We start from the raw sequence: 17,288 nt of genomic DNA, 5'->3' as shown, positions 1-17,288 counted from the left end.
AGTGTTTCAGGAAAGGCGCTACCCAGCCCAAACGTCCTCAACAGTCCCCACAGAGGTATAGTGAATGCCTCAGGAAAGCATGAATAGGCGATGGGCGACGTATCAATGTCCACAATCCCGCTGTCTCACATGCGGGCGGGGCATACGCCGCAGGGTGAAGATGACTGCCGCGGAGAACAGCAGAATCCAGCGCCGCCGGCGGGGTCCCAGGTCGCAGGGTGAAGGATGACGGCCACGAAGGAAAACGAATAGTTTCTTACCTGTCGGTGTAGTTTTGCAGCTTGAAGATCTTTCTGGATTCACTATGCTGTGCATATTCCGCAATCTGGTGGTTGGGTCCGGAATCGTAGTCTTTTTTTTTTTTGTCGTAGCCCAGGTGGGCGTCAACGTCCCACCATTTGGTGTACCTTCGGTGACGTCGGCGTGCTTCCGGCGGAAGCTACCACCCTTGGGCGCCATCTTCGGATTCTTTTTTTCTGTCTCTTCTTTCTTTTCTGTGTTTGTAATGAATCCATGGCTATGTTTGTTAATCGTTTTTTCAACGTAATTCTTTTCACCTATCTTTTCACGAATCTTGTAAGCTTCAACTTGCTTTCTTTTCTATGTGTTTCCACCTTCTTCTCCAGCCTTATCTTTCTGGCGGAGGCGGGTGGGTTCGCTAGTGAATCCAGAAAGATCTTCAAGCTGCAAAACTACACCGACAGGTAAGAAACTATTCGTTTTGCAGCGTGAATCTTTCTGGATTCACTATGCTGTGCATAGATTTTGTAGCGGTTTTCGTTACTTTTGTGGCGGTTGGGTGGAAGATGAGCGTTGGTTGTTGAATATATGTTGAAGCACCTTTTGTCCTACGTGTGCTTCTTTGTTCATTTGTACATCCACACAATAGTGCTTAGTAAACGTGTGTCCTGAATTGGTGTGTTGGCCAGAAAAGCAATTGTTGCTCCTTTCTTCCTGGTGGAGTGGGCCTGTGCCCCTCCTGTTAGCTCCTGGCCCGCTTGTTTGTGGCAGAATTGTATCGTCTGTGCGATCCATCGAGCTATGGTGTTTTTAGTCACTGGTTTGCCCATGTAACGGTTTGCGAAGGATACGAAGAACTGTTTTGTTTTCATGTGTCCCTTCGACCTTTCAATGTAGTGCATCACAGCCCTTCTTGCGTCTAGAGTGTGGAGCGACCTCTCAGCGCTTGTAGTGGGGTTTTGGAAGAAGCTAGGGATCTGAATACTCTGATTCATGTGGAACCTTGACACCATCTTTGGCATGAAGTGTGGGTCTGTTCTCATCACGACCCTGTCACTGTGTATCTGGATGTAGGGTTCCTGCAGTGTGAGTGCCTGCAGTTCGCTCACCCTTCGTAGCGAGGTGATTGCTACCAGAAAGGCCGTTTTCATTGTTAGCATTTGCAGTGATGCTTTGTGGATGGGTTCAAAAGGTGCTTTCATGAGCTCCGTCAGTACCACATTTAGGTTCCAGGTCGGTGGCGGCATTCTCTTTGGTGGCGCTATTCTTTTAGCCCCTTCCAGGAATCATTTTACGACTTGGGATGTAAAGAAGCTTCTCCCTGTTTCTCCTCTTGTGTATGCCACAATCGCTGCCAGGTGCACCCTCAGCGCGGATGAGCGTAGCTTTAATTAGGTGCGTGAGGTACCTTAGCACCGTAGATTCCCTGGTCAGTTTTCTATGGAGTTTTTTCTTGCAACACCATTGAGTGAATCTTTTCCATTTTTCCCCATAGCACTTGCGTGTGCTGGGCCTTCTTGCCTCTCGCAGCACCCGCAGGGTGCTCTCTGGTAGTTTTAGATGTGCGAACTCTAAGTCCTCAGGAGCCAGGCTGAGAGGTTGAGGCTCTGGGTGTAGAACTTCTCCGTTTTCCATGGAGAGTAGGTCTCTTCTTTTTGAGAACTTGTGGGGGGGGGCCCTGCGCCATCTCCATTATCTGAGAGTACCAAGTCTGCCTGGCCCATTGTGGTACCACCAGGATGAGAGTCATGTTGCTCGTCATGCATTTGTTGAGAACCCTGGGGATCAGTGGTATCGGGGGAAAAGCGTAGGCAAATGTTTTTGACCAGCTTATCCATAGGGCATTCCCCTGTGATAGTGCCTCTGGTTGCCTGGATGCAAAGTATTGGCATTTTGCATTCCGGCGTGTTGCAAACAGGTCTATTGTTGGTGTGCCCCATCTCCTGAATAGTCTCTTTGTTTCCTGAATATTGAGTTCCCACTCGTGGGACGCTGAAGTCTGCCTGCTGAGCCAATCCGCTTCTACATTGTCCTTCCCTGGCAGGTGTATGGCTAGCAGGTCTATTTTTAGTGATATAGCCCATCTCCAGATTTCCTGTGCCAAGTTTGACAGAGGGAATGATTGAGTTCCCCCCTGTTTGTTTACGTAAAACATCGTTGTGGTGTTGTCTGTTTGTATTAGCACCTTCTGGTTGTACAGGTGTTTCTGAAAGGCCTTGAGAGCTAGCTACACTGTTTTCAATTCCAGGTAATTGATGTGTCTGACTGCATCTGTAGGGCTCCACAGACCCCTCACTTTGAGCCTGTTCATGTGTGCGCCCCATCCCTTCTGAGATGCGTCTGTGGTGATGGTCACTGTTGGGTCCGGTGGTGTTAGTGGTTTTCCTACTATTATTCTTTCCTTGGTCCACCACCTTATTTCTTCCTGCACCCTGTGCGTTACAACCACTAGATCTTCCCAACTTGCTGTAGCTTGTGACCATTGCTGTTGCAGCCACTCTTGGAGTGGTCTCATTTGTAGGTGTACATTGGGGACCAGGTGTATGCATGACGCCATCATCCCCAAGATCTTGCTCACAGTCCTCACTGTCAGAGCTCGCCCCTTCTGGTAGTGACGTTTCTCCCTCAGTAGGCTGAGTGTTCTCTTTTCGCTGGGTAACACCCTGCATTGGACAGTGTCGATTTGAGCTCCCAGGAAGATTTTCACTTGCTCTGGTTCCATCGAGCATTTTCCCCAGTGTATGGAGAATCCCAGGCTTTCAAACGTTCTTGTGACCTGTTCTGCATGATCTTTGCATGTCCTGTAAGAGCTTGCCTTTACGAGCCAGTCGTCGAGGTAGGGGTACACGTGTATCCCCTTTCTTCTTAGATGTGCGGCCACTGCCGCGAGGCATTTGGTGAACACCCTTGGTGCGGACTTTAGGCCGAATTCCAGGGTCGTGAATTGGTAGTGATCCTTGTTCACTGTGAATCTTAGCACGTGCTTGTGCTGCCTGTTCATGGGGATGTGCAGGTACGCATCTTTGAGGTCTATGGTGGACAAGAAGTCCCCGGCCTTTATCTGCGGGATGACCTCTTGTAGGGACGTCATCTTGAATTTTTGAGTCTTTACGTATTTGTTTAGGAACCGTAGGTCCAGAATGGGTCTTAGACTTTCGTCCACTTTTGGCACCAGGAAGTAGATTGAGTACACTCCCTTGTTCCGTTCTTTGAATGGAACCCGTTCGATGGCCGCTTTGAGGAGGAGTTCTTGAGCTTCCTATTGGAGTAATCGCAGCTCTCTTCCCGAGTGCTCTCTTTTCTTTGGCTTTCTGTTTGGTGGTCTCTTTTCCAACTCTATGCAGTATCCGAACTGCATAATGTTGAGTATCCACTTGTCAGTTGTTCTTTTTCTCCACTCCTGGAGAAAAAATCTCAATCTTCCTCCTACTGGCGTCACATGTTCCTTTGTGTCTTGTCCGTGTAGCCCTCTCCTCTTTGTTTTCCCGTGCTCCTCCCCCGGAGGGTTCGAGTGGGAGAGCACCTTCTTCCGTGTGAAGTCACTTAGAGGGGGGTTGTTCACCTGGTAGTTCCAGTTTTGCCTCTGCTGGCCCTGGTGACTTTGGTTGTCACTCTGTTGTCCCTGGTGGAATGCCTGGTGTGATTGCCCTTGCTGGTTTCCACCCCTGCCGTTCGGCTTCCGTGTAGGAGTGCCCCTTCTCATCCCCCTGAATTGCAGGGCCCCCATGGACCTTGCCGTCTCGTTGTCCTTCTTCAGTTGGGTGAGCTTCTCATCAACTGGGGCTCCGAACAGTGTTTCATCGTTGAAGGGTGTGTTCAGGATGTTGTTCTGAACCTCAGCCTTGAAGCCTGAGATCCTGAGCCAGGCTTGCCTTCTCTCTGTGATGCCTATAGCCATCAGTCTGCTGGATGTTTCTGCCCCATCCAAGGCTGTCTTCAGGCACGAGTTAGCGATGCTTTTCCCCTCTTCCACAAGGTGTGATGCCCTCTCACGGTATTGTTCCGGGAGGTGCTTGAGCAATTGGCCCATCTCATCCCAATGCTGGTATTGATGTCTATTTAGGAGGGCGTTGGAGTTCGCCATCCGCCAGTGCGTTGCGGCGTTCCTCTCTATTTTCCTGCCAGTTAGATCCATCCTCCTGCTTTCCTTGTCAGGTGGAGGTCCAGATGTTGTTGGGACGTTTGCCCTTTTTCTGGCCGTTGCAGCGATTATTGAGTCTGCTGTGACGGATCCCTTGATGTAAGCTGGGTCCTGGTAGGAGAATTAGTATTTCTTCTCCGTCCTCGGCTTTACTGATCTGCATGTAGCCGGGTCCTTGAAGGCTTCCTTCCCCTGGTCTGTGATACTCTTTAGCATGGGCAAGAACTGGCTTCTTGTCTGCGTGGGGAGCAATGTCTCCAGCAGGAAATCTGCTTTTGGCTTCTCCTCTTCCAGCTTAACTCCATAAGCTTCTGCCGCCTTCCTGACCACCTCATTGTATGCCCCAATGTCATCCGGTGGCGAAGGCCTCGAGGGGTATGTCTCCACAGCCTCCTCCGAGTTTTCGGCCTCGATGTCCTGCCATTCCTGGTCTTGGGCCGTCGAGGAACCTGAGCCGTAGCTTGACTGCTGCTCCCCGTAATCACCTTCTGTGTAGTAGAGGTCTTCTTCCTCTTCGTGCTCCGAGGGGTCCGGAGTTTTTGGCGTCTCTTCGACGTCGAACTCCTCGTGCTCCTGTACCTCAGCGACGGCCGGTGCCGGCTTTGAGGGGATCCTGTAACTTCTCATATTTTCAACGAAGTCCTTCTTTCTCTGAAGGATGTTCTCCATTTCGGCCTCGAGCCTTCTTTTCTTTCTCTGCATCTCTGCGGCCTGCTCGTCGTCGAGCGTTTCGGCTGCTCTTTTCGGCGGCGGCGAAACTTTCTTCGGCTCCTTTTCCTTCGAAGTCGAAGTCAAAGACCCTTTTTCGGGGGCTTGCTTTGATGACCTTTGCTTTTCGCTGGTCTTCGGCCTCCGGGAGTTCTTCTCGAAGGATCCGCTGGTCTCTTTTTCAGAGGATTCAGCTTCGGTCGGCGAAGTTTTCGGCGCCGGTGCTCCTTTCGAGGCTTTGGGCTCTGACTTCCGAGAGTCTGCCTCTGGCTTTCGAGACCCTGTGGGGGGTTTTGGGGTCGTAGACTCTCCTACCTTGTCAGCCGTTTTCTTATCGGTCTCTGCGACCGTGAAGTCATCTGGACCTTCGGCGATGTTGTCCTCGTCATCGGTGGAGAGGCCCAGTTCGTCAAGCGTCGGGGCCTGGCCCTTGCCCTGCATCGTGTGGTGAGCTGTCTTCTGTCTCTCTCGAACTCGGAGTGTCTTCGGCTTGAAGACGGAGCAGGTGTTGCAGTCTCTGCTCTCGTGGTCGATTGGCAGGCAGAGGTTGCAGACCGGGTGCTGGTCCTTCTGCGCGAACCTGTGGCGGCAGTTTTTGCAGAATTTAAAGGGTGTCTTGTACAGCCCTGCGCTCAGGGGGCCCCCTGTGTGCGCATTCCTCTAAGGACGTCGAAGACCTCGAAGTTCTTTCCTTTCTTCGTCGTCTCTTCTCTGATGGTCCTCTTCTCCCGATCTTCTCAGGTCTTTACCGTCGAAGAGTTGCTGTATTTCCTCCTTTTCTCCTCCAAAACTTCTGGAGCTTCACGCGACGATCCAGACCCAACGGCGGAAAAAAGAATCTGACGCCCAAGGGTGGTAGCTTCCGCCGAAGGTACACCAAATGGTGGGACGTCGACGCCCACCTAGGCTACGACAAAAAAAAAAAAGAGAAAAAAGACTACGATTCCAGACCCAACCACCAGATTGCGGAATATGCACAGCATAGTGAATCCAGAAAGATTCACGCTGCAAAACAGCAGAATCAAGAGCCGCCGGCGGGTTCCCAGGCCGCAGGGTGAAGGATGACCGCCGCGGAGGAGGACAGCAGAAGTCAGTGCCGCCGGCGGGATCCCACAGAGCCCAGTCACGCGGTAAAGAGGCAGGCAGCTGGGCCTACAGAGGTGCTAATGCACCAATTTATCTTACCGCCAAGAGCAGAGACCACAACGGAGAACTGGTGCATGAAGGTCAGTGTTTATCTGGGGAAGAAATGAGGATTATTGCCGGATAATGATGCCAAGCTTCCAGAGCCTCACAGGTGTGTGGCCATCTTGGATGTGCGCCACCTAGCGCCCCCCACAACAGATATAAGTTTCCTTATATCCGAGGTCACTGCACTTAAAACCTATAAGTAACTCCTCAGGCAGGACTTTCAATCCTGAAGGCAGGGTGCTAGAGTATAAGTGTGTGGGTGCCCTGCATGAGATGGACACCCCCTACAAACCCCGGAGTCGATTCTCCAGGCTTTGTAAGTGTGGGCAGCCATTTAATACATATAGTGAACATCAAGCCAATAATGAGAAGTCTAACTATACAGTGGCTGCACTGAAACCAGTCATAACTGGTATCAAACATGTTGGAATCCTACCCCAACACCAATTCCAGTGTTGGATGTAGGATCCCATGTACTGAGGGGCTCCCCTAGGAAGTCCCCCTGTATTCCTGGTATCAGCCTTCCATGATTGAACAGGTTGCTGCTCCGTCTGTGCCCTGGGGTTCCGCTGAAGAGCCAGGTCTTGAGATCCTTCCTGAATTGGGTCAGCAACGGGGATCGTCTGAGGTGGAGAGGCAGGGTGTTCCAGGTCTTGGCAGTGAGGTGGGAGAAGGATCTCCCTCCAATTCTAGTCTTATGAATCCGTGGGACGGTGGCCAGGGCCACTTAGAGAGAGCGGAGGTGTCTTGTGGGCACATGGAAAGAGAGGAGGTGGTGCAGGTATGCTGGTCCTGTGTCATGGAGGGCTTTTTAGGCATGCGTGAGGAGTTTGAAAGTGATTATTTTGTTGACTGGAAGCCAGTGGAGTTGGCTCAGGGAGGAACGGAGATAGTCTGACTCGCCGTGTAAGACCGGCAAGGAAGAAGTGGATCCAGTCCAGTGCCTTATTGCGGATGCCAACGTTGTGGAGTCTTGTGATTAAGGTGCAGTGGAAGACTGTATCGAAGGCGGCCGAGAGGTCAGGAAGAAAGAGGGCAGCGGTTTTGCCCCGGTCGATGAGCTAGCGGATGTAGTCGGTGGCGGCAGAAAGTGCAATCTCGGTGACAAAGAGTGCTTTGCTGTTGTATGCGTTGGCGTCTATTCTATCCTGGAGGGCTGTTAGTTTGTGGTTTGGGGGAGGAAGTGTTGTGCAGTGAATGCGGCTTTGAATGTTGTGTGCGTTTCCAAGGCTTTGTTTCTTCTTTTCTTCTCTAGTCATCAGCAGGTGCGTCTGGACTTGTGGAGGACAGGAGTGAACCAGCTGGATTTCTTGGAGTGTTGCTTGCTGGATGCTTTCTTGAGAGGTGCCAGAGTGTTGAAACAGTTGGAGATCCATTGGTGAAGGTTGCATGCTGCGGTATTAGTGTTGGCGGTATGGTAGTGCTGAGGGAGGCTGAGATATTCTTCAGTGACCCTGTTCCAGCTACGGCCAGGTGGGCATTGAGGGCGAAGTGCAGGCAGTGGTGGTCAGTCCAGAGGAGGTCGGTGGTGTGGCTGTAGGTGACATTTCCGCTGGCAAAGAAGAATGGGTCGAGCGTGCATCCTACTGCGGGGTTTGGAGCAGTGATTAGCTGCATGAGTCCTACATTGGCAAGGTTCTTCAGAAGGTATGGGGTGTTCTGGTCGCTGGGGTTGTCCAGGTGAAAGTTGAGGTCACCAAACATGATACCATCGGAGGATGCGAAAGCCTGGAGTGCAATCAAGTCAACAATGGCGTCTGTGAAGGGAAGGTAGGACTAGGAGGTTTGTAGACGAGGGTGCAGCAGAGGATGGTGTTAGGGTTGGTCTAGATCTGGAAGTAGAGTTGTTCCATTGTTGGGTCATCCGAGTCAGAGGTCAGGCAGAGGGTGTTTTGTAGACTAAGGCAATGTCTCCTCTTGGTTGGTTGGCGCGGTCCTTGCGGGTGATCTTGTAGCCATCGGGGATGGCATTGGCAATGGCAGGGCCAGTGCTCGGGTTTGTCCAAGTTTCTGTGAGGGAGGTGATGTTGGTAGAGACGGAGTCAAGGAGGTCCCAGATTTCTGTGCCCTGTTTGTGGAGGTAGCATGTGTTAATGAGGATGCAGCGTTGCCGGTCAGGTGTGCTGTTGCACGGTTAGGCGGCGGGAGGAGCAGTTTCAGCTAGAAAAAGGTCCTTGGCGTCCTTCGGCGATGCAAGGTGGCAGGTGGAGTGCCGTCCGGTGTTGAGGGCGAGAAGGTGTTGTATAGGAAGTTCAGAGGACCAGGGTCCGTGGCGCTGTGCACGGACAGGCACGCCTTTGACGTGCCAGCAGCGCAGCCGCCATTAAGTAGTGTGCAGGGGGCGGCGCGCTGGGAATCAGGAAGCGTGGGGAGGAGGAAAGTGGGGGGCTGCGGGGGATTGCAGCCACAGGGGCAAAGCATGGCACAAGGGAAAGAACGAAGAGTGCAAATGGGTGAAAGGGACAGAAAGAAAAGGCAGAAATGCCAGGAAAAAGCTGAAAAAAGAAACAGAGTGCAATCCAACAGCAGAGCAGTGATACTCTACCACTGGACCACAAGAGATGAGGACAAAAGGCAGAAAAAAAGAGAGAGGGCAGTCCAGCAGCAGAGCAGAGATGCTCTACCACTAGACCACCACAGATGAGGGAAAAATGCAGAAAAGGCAGAAAAAAACCCTGAAAAAGAGACCCAGAGGGCAGTCCAGCAGCTGAGCAGAGACGCTCTACCACTAGACCACCGGGGATGAGGCGCAGGTGGGTGGAGGAGGGCTTCGAATCACTGACCCGAGGGCAGAAGATCAGCAGCAGGTAGCTCGGGGGCAGCAGCTACCAGTTGGAGCTGGCTGCGCAAGAAAGGGAGCTGTTCACTGAAAATCATCAGAAGAGGATGGATCCTTCCTAAGAGGAACTCGAATGATAGCATGAGGTGTCAATTTAGGAGTAGGAGGCAATAGTGGTGTAGACAGCACTGTAGGTGGCGGTGGTGTTGGCGCCATAGTCTGTTCTTCCTGGGGTGGGCACTGTAGGAGAGTAGGGTCTGCTTCCTATGGTCACCCCCACTTTTTGCTCTGATTCACTGTTTTTTTTACTTTAGTGTGGCTGTGGGCCTGCTAATCAGACCCACAGCCCAGCTGTTCTCTCCCTGAATTCATACCATGTACTTTAGGTACATATCCAATTGGGTATTGGGTCACCTTTGTGAGCCCCTGTATAGTGTACCATAGGTACCCAGGGCATAGGTGCATCCTAGGCCTACCAAGGGATGCAGCATGTATTATGCCACCCCTTGCTGTCCATCCAAACTGACAGCACAGGCAGATCACTCAGCTTGGGCAAGGTCGTGTAATCACCCCTTGCTTAGATATAGTATTCCTATATCTACCCTTATATATACCTATAAGTCACTCCTATGGCAGGCCTTAACAATCCTGGAGGCAGAGTGCTTGGTTTTCTGTGAGATGGTGCTCTATCATGAGCTGAGCCTGTCTGCAGCTTTCGGAACCATGTCCTTATAGCTGTTCTATGATATAGCCATACCATATACTCTTAAGTGCAGTATAATCCTCGAGGTTATTGCTAACTTTGGTTTGGCTTTATCAAAACATGTCGTGTAAGGTGTCATACGCTTTGGAATACTATCCCACCCCCGCCAGTTCTGGCGGCGGGGTAGCATTCCCCCTTTCTAGAGGGAGAAGACATGTAAGTTCTACTTTACCCGGTTAAAGTTAAACAGAGCCTCAGCATCACAAAATGGATGCTGCTGCCACAGACACGAGTCTGACCTCCTGCTGCTGGACAAACTCCAGCAGGGGAGGCCTGGACAATAGGTTTCCTGCCTTGAGAGGTGCTGGCACCTCCCCAGACAGACCTTAGTGTATTGGGGCAGGGTGGGTTGAAAGAAATGAGACACTGCCTGGGACACACAAGGTGCTCCACGCATAGCCCAGTTCAAACCAGTTGCTGGGGCACTCCAGCCCCAGCTCTGGCGTGAAACTGGACAAAGGGAAAGGGGTGTAACCACCTCCTTCCCAGGTTCCACCCACAGGAGGGACCTAGCAGGTAATCCAGCCCCTTAATTTGGTATAAAGATAGGAGCTGAGTCTAGGGACTTTAGATTTATCCTGGAAAGAAACTCTGACACGAACTCTTGGACCTTCGATGTTCCATATCGACTGGAAGACTGAAGACATCTCCCTTGTGGTCAAGGAGTGACCACCCTGTGCAAACAGGCACCAACAGTAACTTGCCAGTTTGCTTTGTCGATGCTCCAGCCGAATCCCGAAGACTTAGCGATGCAGTCTCTGGACTTCCAGACTTCTCTGACTCCGACCCACATCCACAGCAAAGCTGAGACCCGTGGCGGACACGAGAGACGTGGGACCAGACATCCTGCAGTACCTGCTTTTTGCTACTTGTGGAGCTTCTGAGGCGTCCTCGAAGTTGTACATTGGGGATTGAGAAGCCCCAACCCCCAGCAGTAAGTGCACCGAAGCTCAGCCCTCCCCACTCTAAGGGTGCCGCGTGGGGCCTGCGCCTGCATTTCTCCTCGACGCGTCTTCGCGGTTGCTAGCCCGTTGGCTAGTGGCCCTCCTGAAGACATCCTTTTGAAACAACACCACTTGCCTGGTTGCTCTGGGCTTGCTCCTGCTTTCCTGTAAAGGGGAAGCTTCCCAGACCTTGCTGGTCTGAACAGAAGCCGATCTTCCCTTCCTGCGTGGATTGCATTTGCCAAGGCTTGTTGGGTCCAATCCGGATACCGACACCGCCAACAGCTAGATCCTTCGTGGGACAGTCCGTATCCAGCTCCTGGTCGTCGTCGATGCCTCCTGGTCCACGTGGCTGCAGAGACAAGCTTCACATCCTCACCTGATTGCATCTCGACATCGCCTGGTTCCTTCCTGGTCACTGGCTAGTGACCCAGACTCTGTCCCCTCTGCTTTCAGGTTCCTCACTGCTCCGATCCACCCTTGGATCCATCCGGACATCTTCCTCCTGGTCGCTTGCAGCACTTTCTTGCAGCTCTCCATAGGATTGATAGACGAAACCAGACACGAAAGAACACCTATGCACCGGGCTTCCCTGGGTGAGGTAACTTGAGTACTCCGGTGCTCCCGTGGGTAACAACTATCCAAGTGTCCTAGATTAACAGGGTTTTCCCGTAGTCCACCCAGAAGTGTCCGAAATCAACTACTTTGTAACTTTTACGTTCCCATTGATTCTCTATGGTAACTTGCGTGTGGGTTTAGACACTGCACACGCATCCTGTGGGTCTCCTACTTCCAATCCCTTGGTTGATCAGCGTAGCCCCAGCGAGGTCCTTGGCCCTAGGCCTACTCACCTTTCCTGAAGTGGTTCTTATACCACTTCTTTAGTATATGGTTCGTGAGGCCCCTAGGGCAGAATTGTATTTGTGCAACTTATAGTATGCTTATTGAGTAACTTGTGCTGTATCTCGAACTCTGACCTCAAAGAGTGCAGAGGGGTTGTGTTAGTAATAAATACATATATATTTGATATATACCTTGTGTGGTGTCCTTTCATTTGGTATTCAAGGGATTGTAATTGGTAAAACAATTGGCTTCACATGCACTCTGACGTATTAGCCTAAGACTGCTATGTCCATGCTACCACTAGGATAGCTGGTCTATAAGGTTGACTTTACAACCATCACCATAAGGGTTGTTTGGACTGGTGCAAGGTGCTCACTAGAATAGTGAACATCATATACCAGGCCAGCTTCTCACAGGCACTGTTGTATGTAGTCAGTTAGCATGGATTACAAATCCTGGATTAACGAGGGTGGGATTTGTGCAGATTCTTCTCTAGGAGGGTTAAACTAATATCTGTATTGTTGGTATTGTTTAGCAGAAGCCAGATAGTAGTGTTGGTAATATTCGTTCTCATCAAAAAAATCTTTGTCCTCCTCCTGACATTTAACATGAGTTCTGACAGACTCGGAGTTGTTTCAAAAGGACCATCATTGTGCGTCTCCTCAGTATCCAGTTAGTGACTCGGAGGCAAAGGTGAAATCTTGCCTGGTAATGAGAAGTCAGGTCGCAGGGATCCCTTACTCTTTCTGGAGACCTGCTGCTGTACCGTTGTCGGTACCTTTTCAGTATTCAATATTGTCATCGTTTGCCTCGTCAACAGGAGTGGCGTCTACTAATCCCTCTTCGACGGACCATCATTGGAGATGGTTTCTTTGTCGACGGTAATGCAGTCTTCAACAGTGGTGCTGTCACCGCCAATAGCTTAGTTGACGGTAATGATGTTGGTAATGATGTTGTCAATGAGATCGGAGCACTGATGGCTGCCATAGATGATGTTGGCGTCGTCGAGGGTCTCAACGAAGAGAGGGTATATGTCTAAGTACTAGGCCTCGACTGTGACACAGACAAGGATTTGTGAGCGGATTTAGGCCCTGAAGAGGTGGCAGATTCCACTTTTCCCTTAGAGGATGCCAAATGTGATGGCAAGGCTGGCTCCGAGGAGACTTTGGAATGCTTCTCCTTCTTATGAGATTCTTCAGTCTGATGGGAGGTTTTAAGGTGCTTTTGCCCACCTGTAATTGTAATGTAATGTAATTCTCATTTGTAAACATATCACCCCTTAAGGTTTCAAGACGCTCAGGCTGTCAGGGAGATTAAGTGAGCTACTGTCCAGAGTCAGGTGCGGAGCTGCCACCGGAGATCAAACTTGTGAGCCCAATGGTTCGGAGTCAGACGCTCTGGCCACTGCGCAACACCTTTCCACACCCCTCAGACTTACCTTCAGGCGACTTGGGCCTCTTATGAGATTTAGAAGAGGTGTTGCTCTCCTCATAAGAGGATGTCCTCTGCGTCTTCTTGATTCAAGGTAACAGTCTGCCTTCACTGTCTCTGAGTTTTTGATGAGAAAGTGCGGCAGATTTTGCACTGTTTCACCTCATGCTGATAGTGGAGGCAGTAAATGCAATCCTTGTGAGGAACAACATGAACCCTCTTTTTTCCAGAGGACTTTCAGGGGCGAAACAGGCCCTTCTTATCAGAAATGGTAAATAGCCTATAGGAAATAGGAGAATTACCAGAAGAATTGAGCAGAGCTCAGGGAGGCTCCCTTCACACACAACGTGCGGGTGAAAATCTGAGGGATTATGCCTAGCTACTGATAGGCTGCATCTAAAATGTGGTCCTTCTTAAAGAAAAAAGGAGGTAGATAGGCTGATAAATTCATGGTTTTTCACAATGATAGTCTATGGAAAATGTTTTATGACTGCTTTATTTGTAGTACAGTGGGACTCACACTTTGACGACAGGGAACGATTCAAGCATTTGGATCTATGAAAGATACCCCAATACTGGGCAATGAGGAATTACAAAATATGATAATCTGTCCACTTGTGTCAGGAAACCACCAGACCCCCTGTTGCTTAATAACAATTATTACAGCTGGGGAGTATTGGCCAATGGTCCTGAGTCGTCATCACATTTATGCTCTGCTTTAGAAATCAGATTGATTTCCTTTCATAACTGAAAGGAAAGTCAAAGCTTTAATGCTTTTACATAAATCAGTGCTTGCGAATCGGACCATCGTAATGCAGACTGGAAGCTAGAATTACAAAAATAAGGGCTGGTGGCTCTTCATTTGCTTGATTTTAGCACACAGTTTCCTCCAGGATTTCTGTATGCAAAGGCATAATGATTAAACAATACAATAATGTGCAAGATCATTTTATATCACAATACACATTCCTTCAGCCCCTCACCTTTGCCTTTACTTTAAGAAAAGTGTTTGGAGTTTGGGCAAATGCTTTGCTGTCTGACGTCCTCTCTTTTCCGTTTTGATTGCCTGAGGAAACCTCCATTTTCCGCTTCTTCAAATTTTTTCCTGTTGAAAGCACTGGGATTAATGCATATTAGAAACCATGTCAATACCACATAAATTATCACAGGATTCATTTTTGCACTTATTTTAATAAAAGCACATATAAAAGCAACCACTGGATATTATTAACATGCTTTACGGTGCTAGGGTCAAACTTCAAAATAATAAAATACTTCATTTATTAGTTTTCCAGGTATTTTTCAAAGGTTTTTGTTCTCAATGTTGCATACATTCTACAGTGTTTTGCCCACGTGTATCCAATAATATGTACGACTCAATATCTGGTCCCACAGCTTCAATCAAAAGCCTAAGGAAAAGATAGCTGCTACTACCTGTAGCACTGCTTGAAGCTTGCAATGTTAGAAATTCACGTTGTGTGAAGTGTCGTGTAAAATAAAGTAAATAATGTAACTTTTTCTTTGTTTCAAGACTTTGTGTTGGTCCCTATCATGTGCACAATGACCTAATTATTCTCCCAGGTACCGATAATAGACAAGGAACCTGACCACTCCTTTATTTACAGTAGGTTTCCTCCACTAGAACTTACGGGTGTGTGTTATAATCAAACTAACTGTACCATAATTACTAGAGGTTTCTAGTGAGAGGGGAAGAGGAAGGGTATCATGAGAATCTCCAGCAATACAAGAAACATACCAATTTTTCCATGTAATTTTTTTTTCATTTTGCTTTTTGTGTTGTTCAGCAATGTTGCACACAGACTGAAAAGTGGTACTGTCAGGATTTAACCCCGTATGACCCCATGGAATATACAAAGGACTTGCCTGCGTTAAATCCCTCTGCTTGTCCACAGCTCCCGGATAGAGAGATTGAGGAACCCGGCACCAGCGACATCCCAGGCTTCTGGCCCTTTAACCCTGAGGCCGGCCCACTAACAAGCCCCGCCCCGAGGACGTCAGGGCGGGAGATTGGTCCGATAAAAAAAGATGGCCGCCCCACCAGGAAGTCGTCGACCAGGAGCAGGAAGAAGCCGGTGTTCGAGTGCTGCAGGAGGAGAGAACCTTCCACGCTGCCGATACTACTCCTGATCTGAAGACGACGAGCCAGGAGCGAGGAGGCTCTTCCAATGCTGCCGCTGCCTCTCTCACTCCGAAGACGACGACCCAGGAGCCAGGAGGCTTTCCTCACCCTGTGCCCAGCCACGTTCCCAGAGGTTCGTGGCTCAGACAGGTGCACGAACGTCTCCGGGGTTCTGGGGGAAGGGTGGAGAAATCCCCGCTGGGCGGTAGTTGAGCAGGGCGGGCTCCTTCCCGTAGTCTAACGGGCTCTGCACCTTATCCCGTTCCCGGTGTTGGTATCCCTCGACCCCACAAAGCGGTGATCCCTCACATCCCCCTCCCAGACACGTTAAAGACCACAACCTCCCAGCAAGGCTTTGTTTGTTTTTCTTCTCTTTCACGCCCAACTGCGAGGAGGAATCTGTGGTGTAAAAACGCGACCCCTGACTCTGGGAGAGGCTGATTCCCCCCAAAGAAGAAACCCAGAGCGGAAAGAGAATTCCGCTACGTGCTTCATTTCTTTTGTGCTTTTTCCCCAACCCTGATATCTAGTGTCAAATAAAAGAAGGGTACAAAACATAATCTTGTCTCCTGGCCTTGTATTGCCCTGCAACACATGGTGGAGAATGCGGGCATAAGACTCCATTGAACGCAAAACCACAAATGGAGGCTCTTATACAGCACCTAGTCGAGGGACAAAAGAAGCTCGAATGGGCGGTAGAAAGACAGTTGTCCAGTGCCCCTCCTCCAGCACGGCCCAGAGAATAACCCGTAGCCCCGCAGCCGCGTCTACAGCCTCATTGCAAAATACATTCCGGGAGAGGATCCAGACGTCTTCCTACTAAACTTTGAGAGGGCCGCAAGGGCTTCAGGTTGGCCGGTGGCTAAATGGCCGTTTTTTCTGGCACCGCTCCTGACAGGGGAGGTCCAAGCCGCCTATCAGGTGGCCAATGCGGGAGGTGTCACCCCATATGAAGAGGTAAAAGCTGTGATACTTGACCACCTGGGGATGGATGCCGAAGCCTACCGTTTACGGTTTCATCGAGAGAAGGGGGTTCCCTGAGACACTCCCAAGACACTGTACTTTTTGCAACTGCAGCGGAGCTGGTTGTTTTTGTGAATTGGTGATAGTAAAGTTAAAATAGTGTGCTACATGTACTCCCTTGATTCTTTATTCTGGGATCATGCGCCCCTCCTAAAAACAGAAATTAGGTACTCCTACTGGTAGCAATTATCCAAAAAGTACCGTAATTATAGTGAAAATATGGTCAACATGTTTCAACCTTTTACAATTTTTTAGGTTTTTGTCAGGACCAACTGATAGAGTCGTGAGGTCGGCACGCGCTAAGGTGCACCCATCCCAGGCTCTATTAGATGCCAGACCGCATACTCATGGTTTGGCCTGCTTACATCCAATCTGAGTAAGGACAATTAAAAACTAAATGCAGTCGGGCCTCATGGATCCCGTGGGGGGGCCTTTAGTGAGCGTTTTGTCAACTAATCACGGCCCGCCGGAGAACCTGTCCCATACCCTCACTGAGTCCCGAGGATTGTAAAAGGTTGAAACATGTTGACCATATTTTCACTATAATTACGGTACTTTTTGTTGGATAATTGCTACCAGTAGGAGTACCTAATTTCTGTTTTTAGGAGTGGCGTATGATCCCAGAATAAAGAATCAAGGGACTACATGTAGCACACTATTTTAACTTCACTATCACCAATTCACAAAAACAACCAACTCCGCTGCAGTTGCAGGCGTCGAAGCACACCCAAGTGACACTCGGTCGCTCGGGTGGACCCCGATGATGAAGCATGCCACCAGCTAGGCTGGTAAGTGAGGGGTTTCAAAAAAGAAAATATTTTTTCTTTCTTCTTGCATTCCTTCCCCACTTTAGCTTAGTTTAAACCACTAGGACCCCTGTGTCCTGGGGATACTCCTCCGTTTGTTTTGTATAAATATGGCCATGTAGGAGCCCAGAAAACCACGGAGAGCATCTTGCGGTACTTCTACTGGCCGTGCATATACGCCCAGATAAAGAAGTACTGCCAGGAGTGCTCCGTTTGTAAGTTGAAAAACCCATATCGCCCTCCACAGATGCCCTTGTAACCTTTACCTATCATCGGACA

The 17,288-nt window shown here is 49.8% G+C and overlaps 1 protein-coding gene across 2 annotated transcripts in view; it reads right to left on the bottom strand.

The window, feature by feature from the left end:
- The window catches only part of NOLC1 (nucleolar and coiled-body phosphoprotein 1), a 429,768-nt gene that overhangs the window by 65,421 nt on the left and 347,059 nt on the right, over nt 1–17,288 (bottom strand). The window contains exon 6 of one of the 2 annotated variants that reach the window (XM_078643222.1): nt 14,024–14,145. In XM_078643222.1, the coding sequence (XP_078499348.1) occupies nt 14,024–14,145 (122 nt within the window). Of the gene's footprint in view, nt 1–14,023; nt 14,158–17,288 lie in introns of both variants that reach the window. The other variant, XM_078643221.1, reaches the window with a different exon arrangement.

This window comes from Lissotriton helveticus, chromosome 5_1 (assembly GCF_964261635.1).
Source record: "Lissotriton helveticus chromosome 5_1, aLisHel1.1, whole genome shotgun sequence".
Taxonomy (NCBI): Eukaryota; Metazoa; Chordata; class Amphibia; order Caudata; family Salamandridae; genus Lissotriton; species Lissotriton helveticus.
This window is presented reverse-complemented; position numbering and strand designations above follow the sequence as displayed.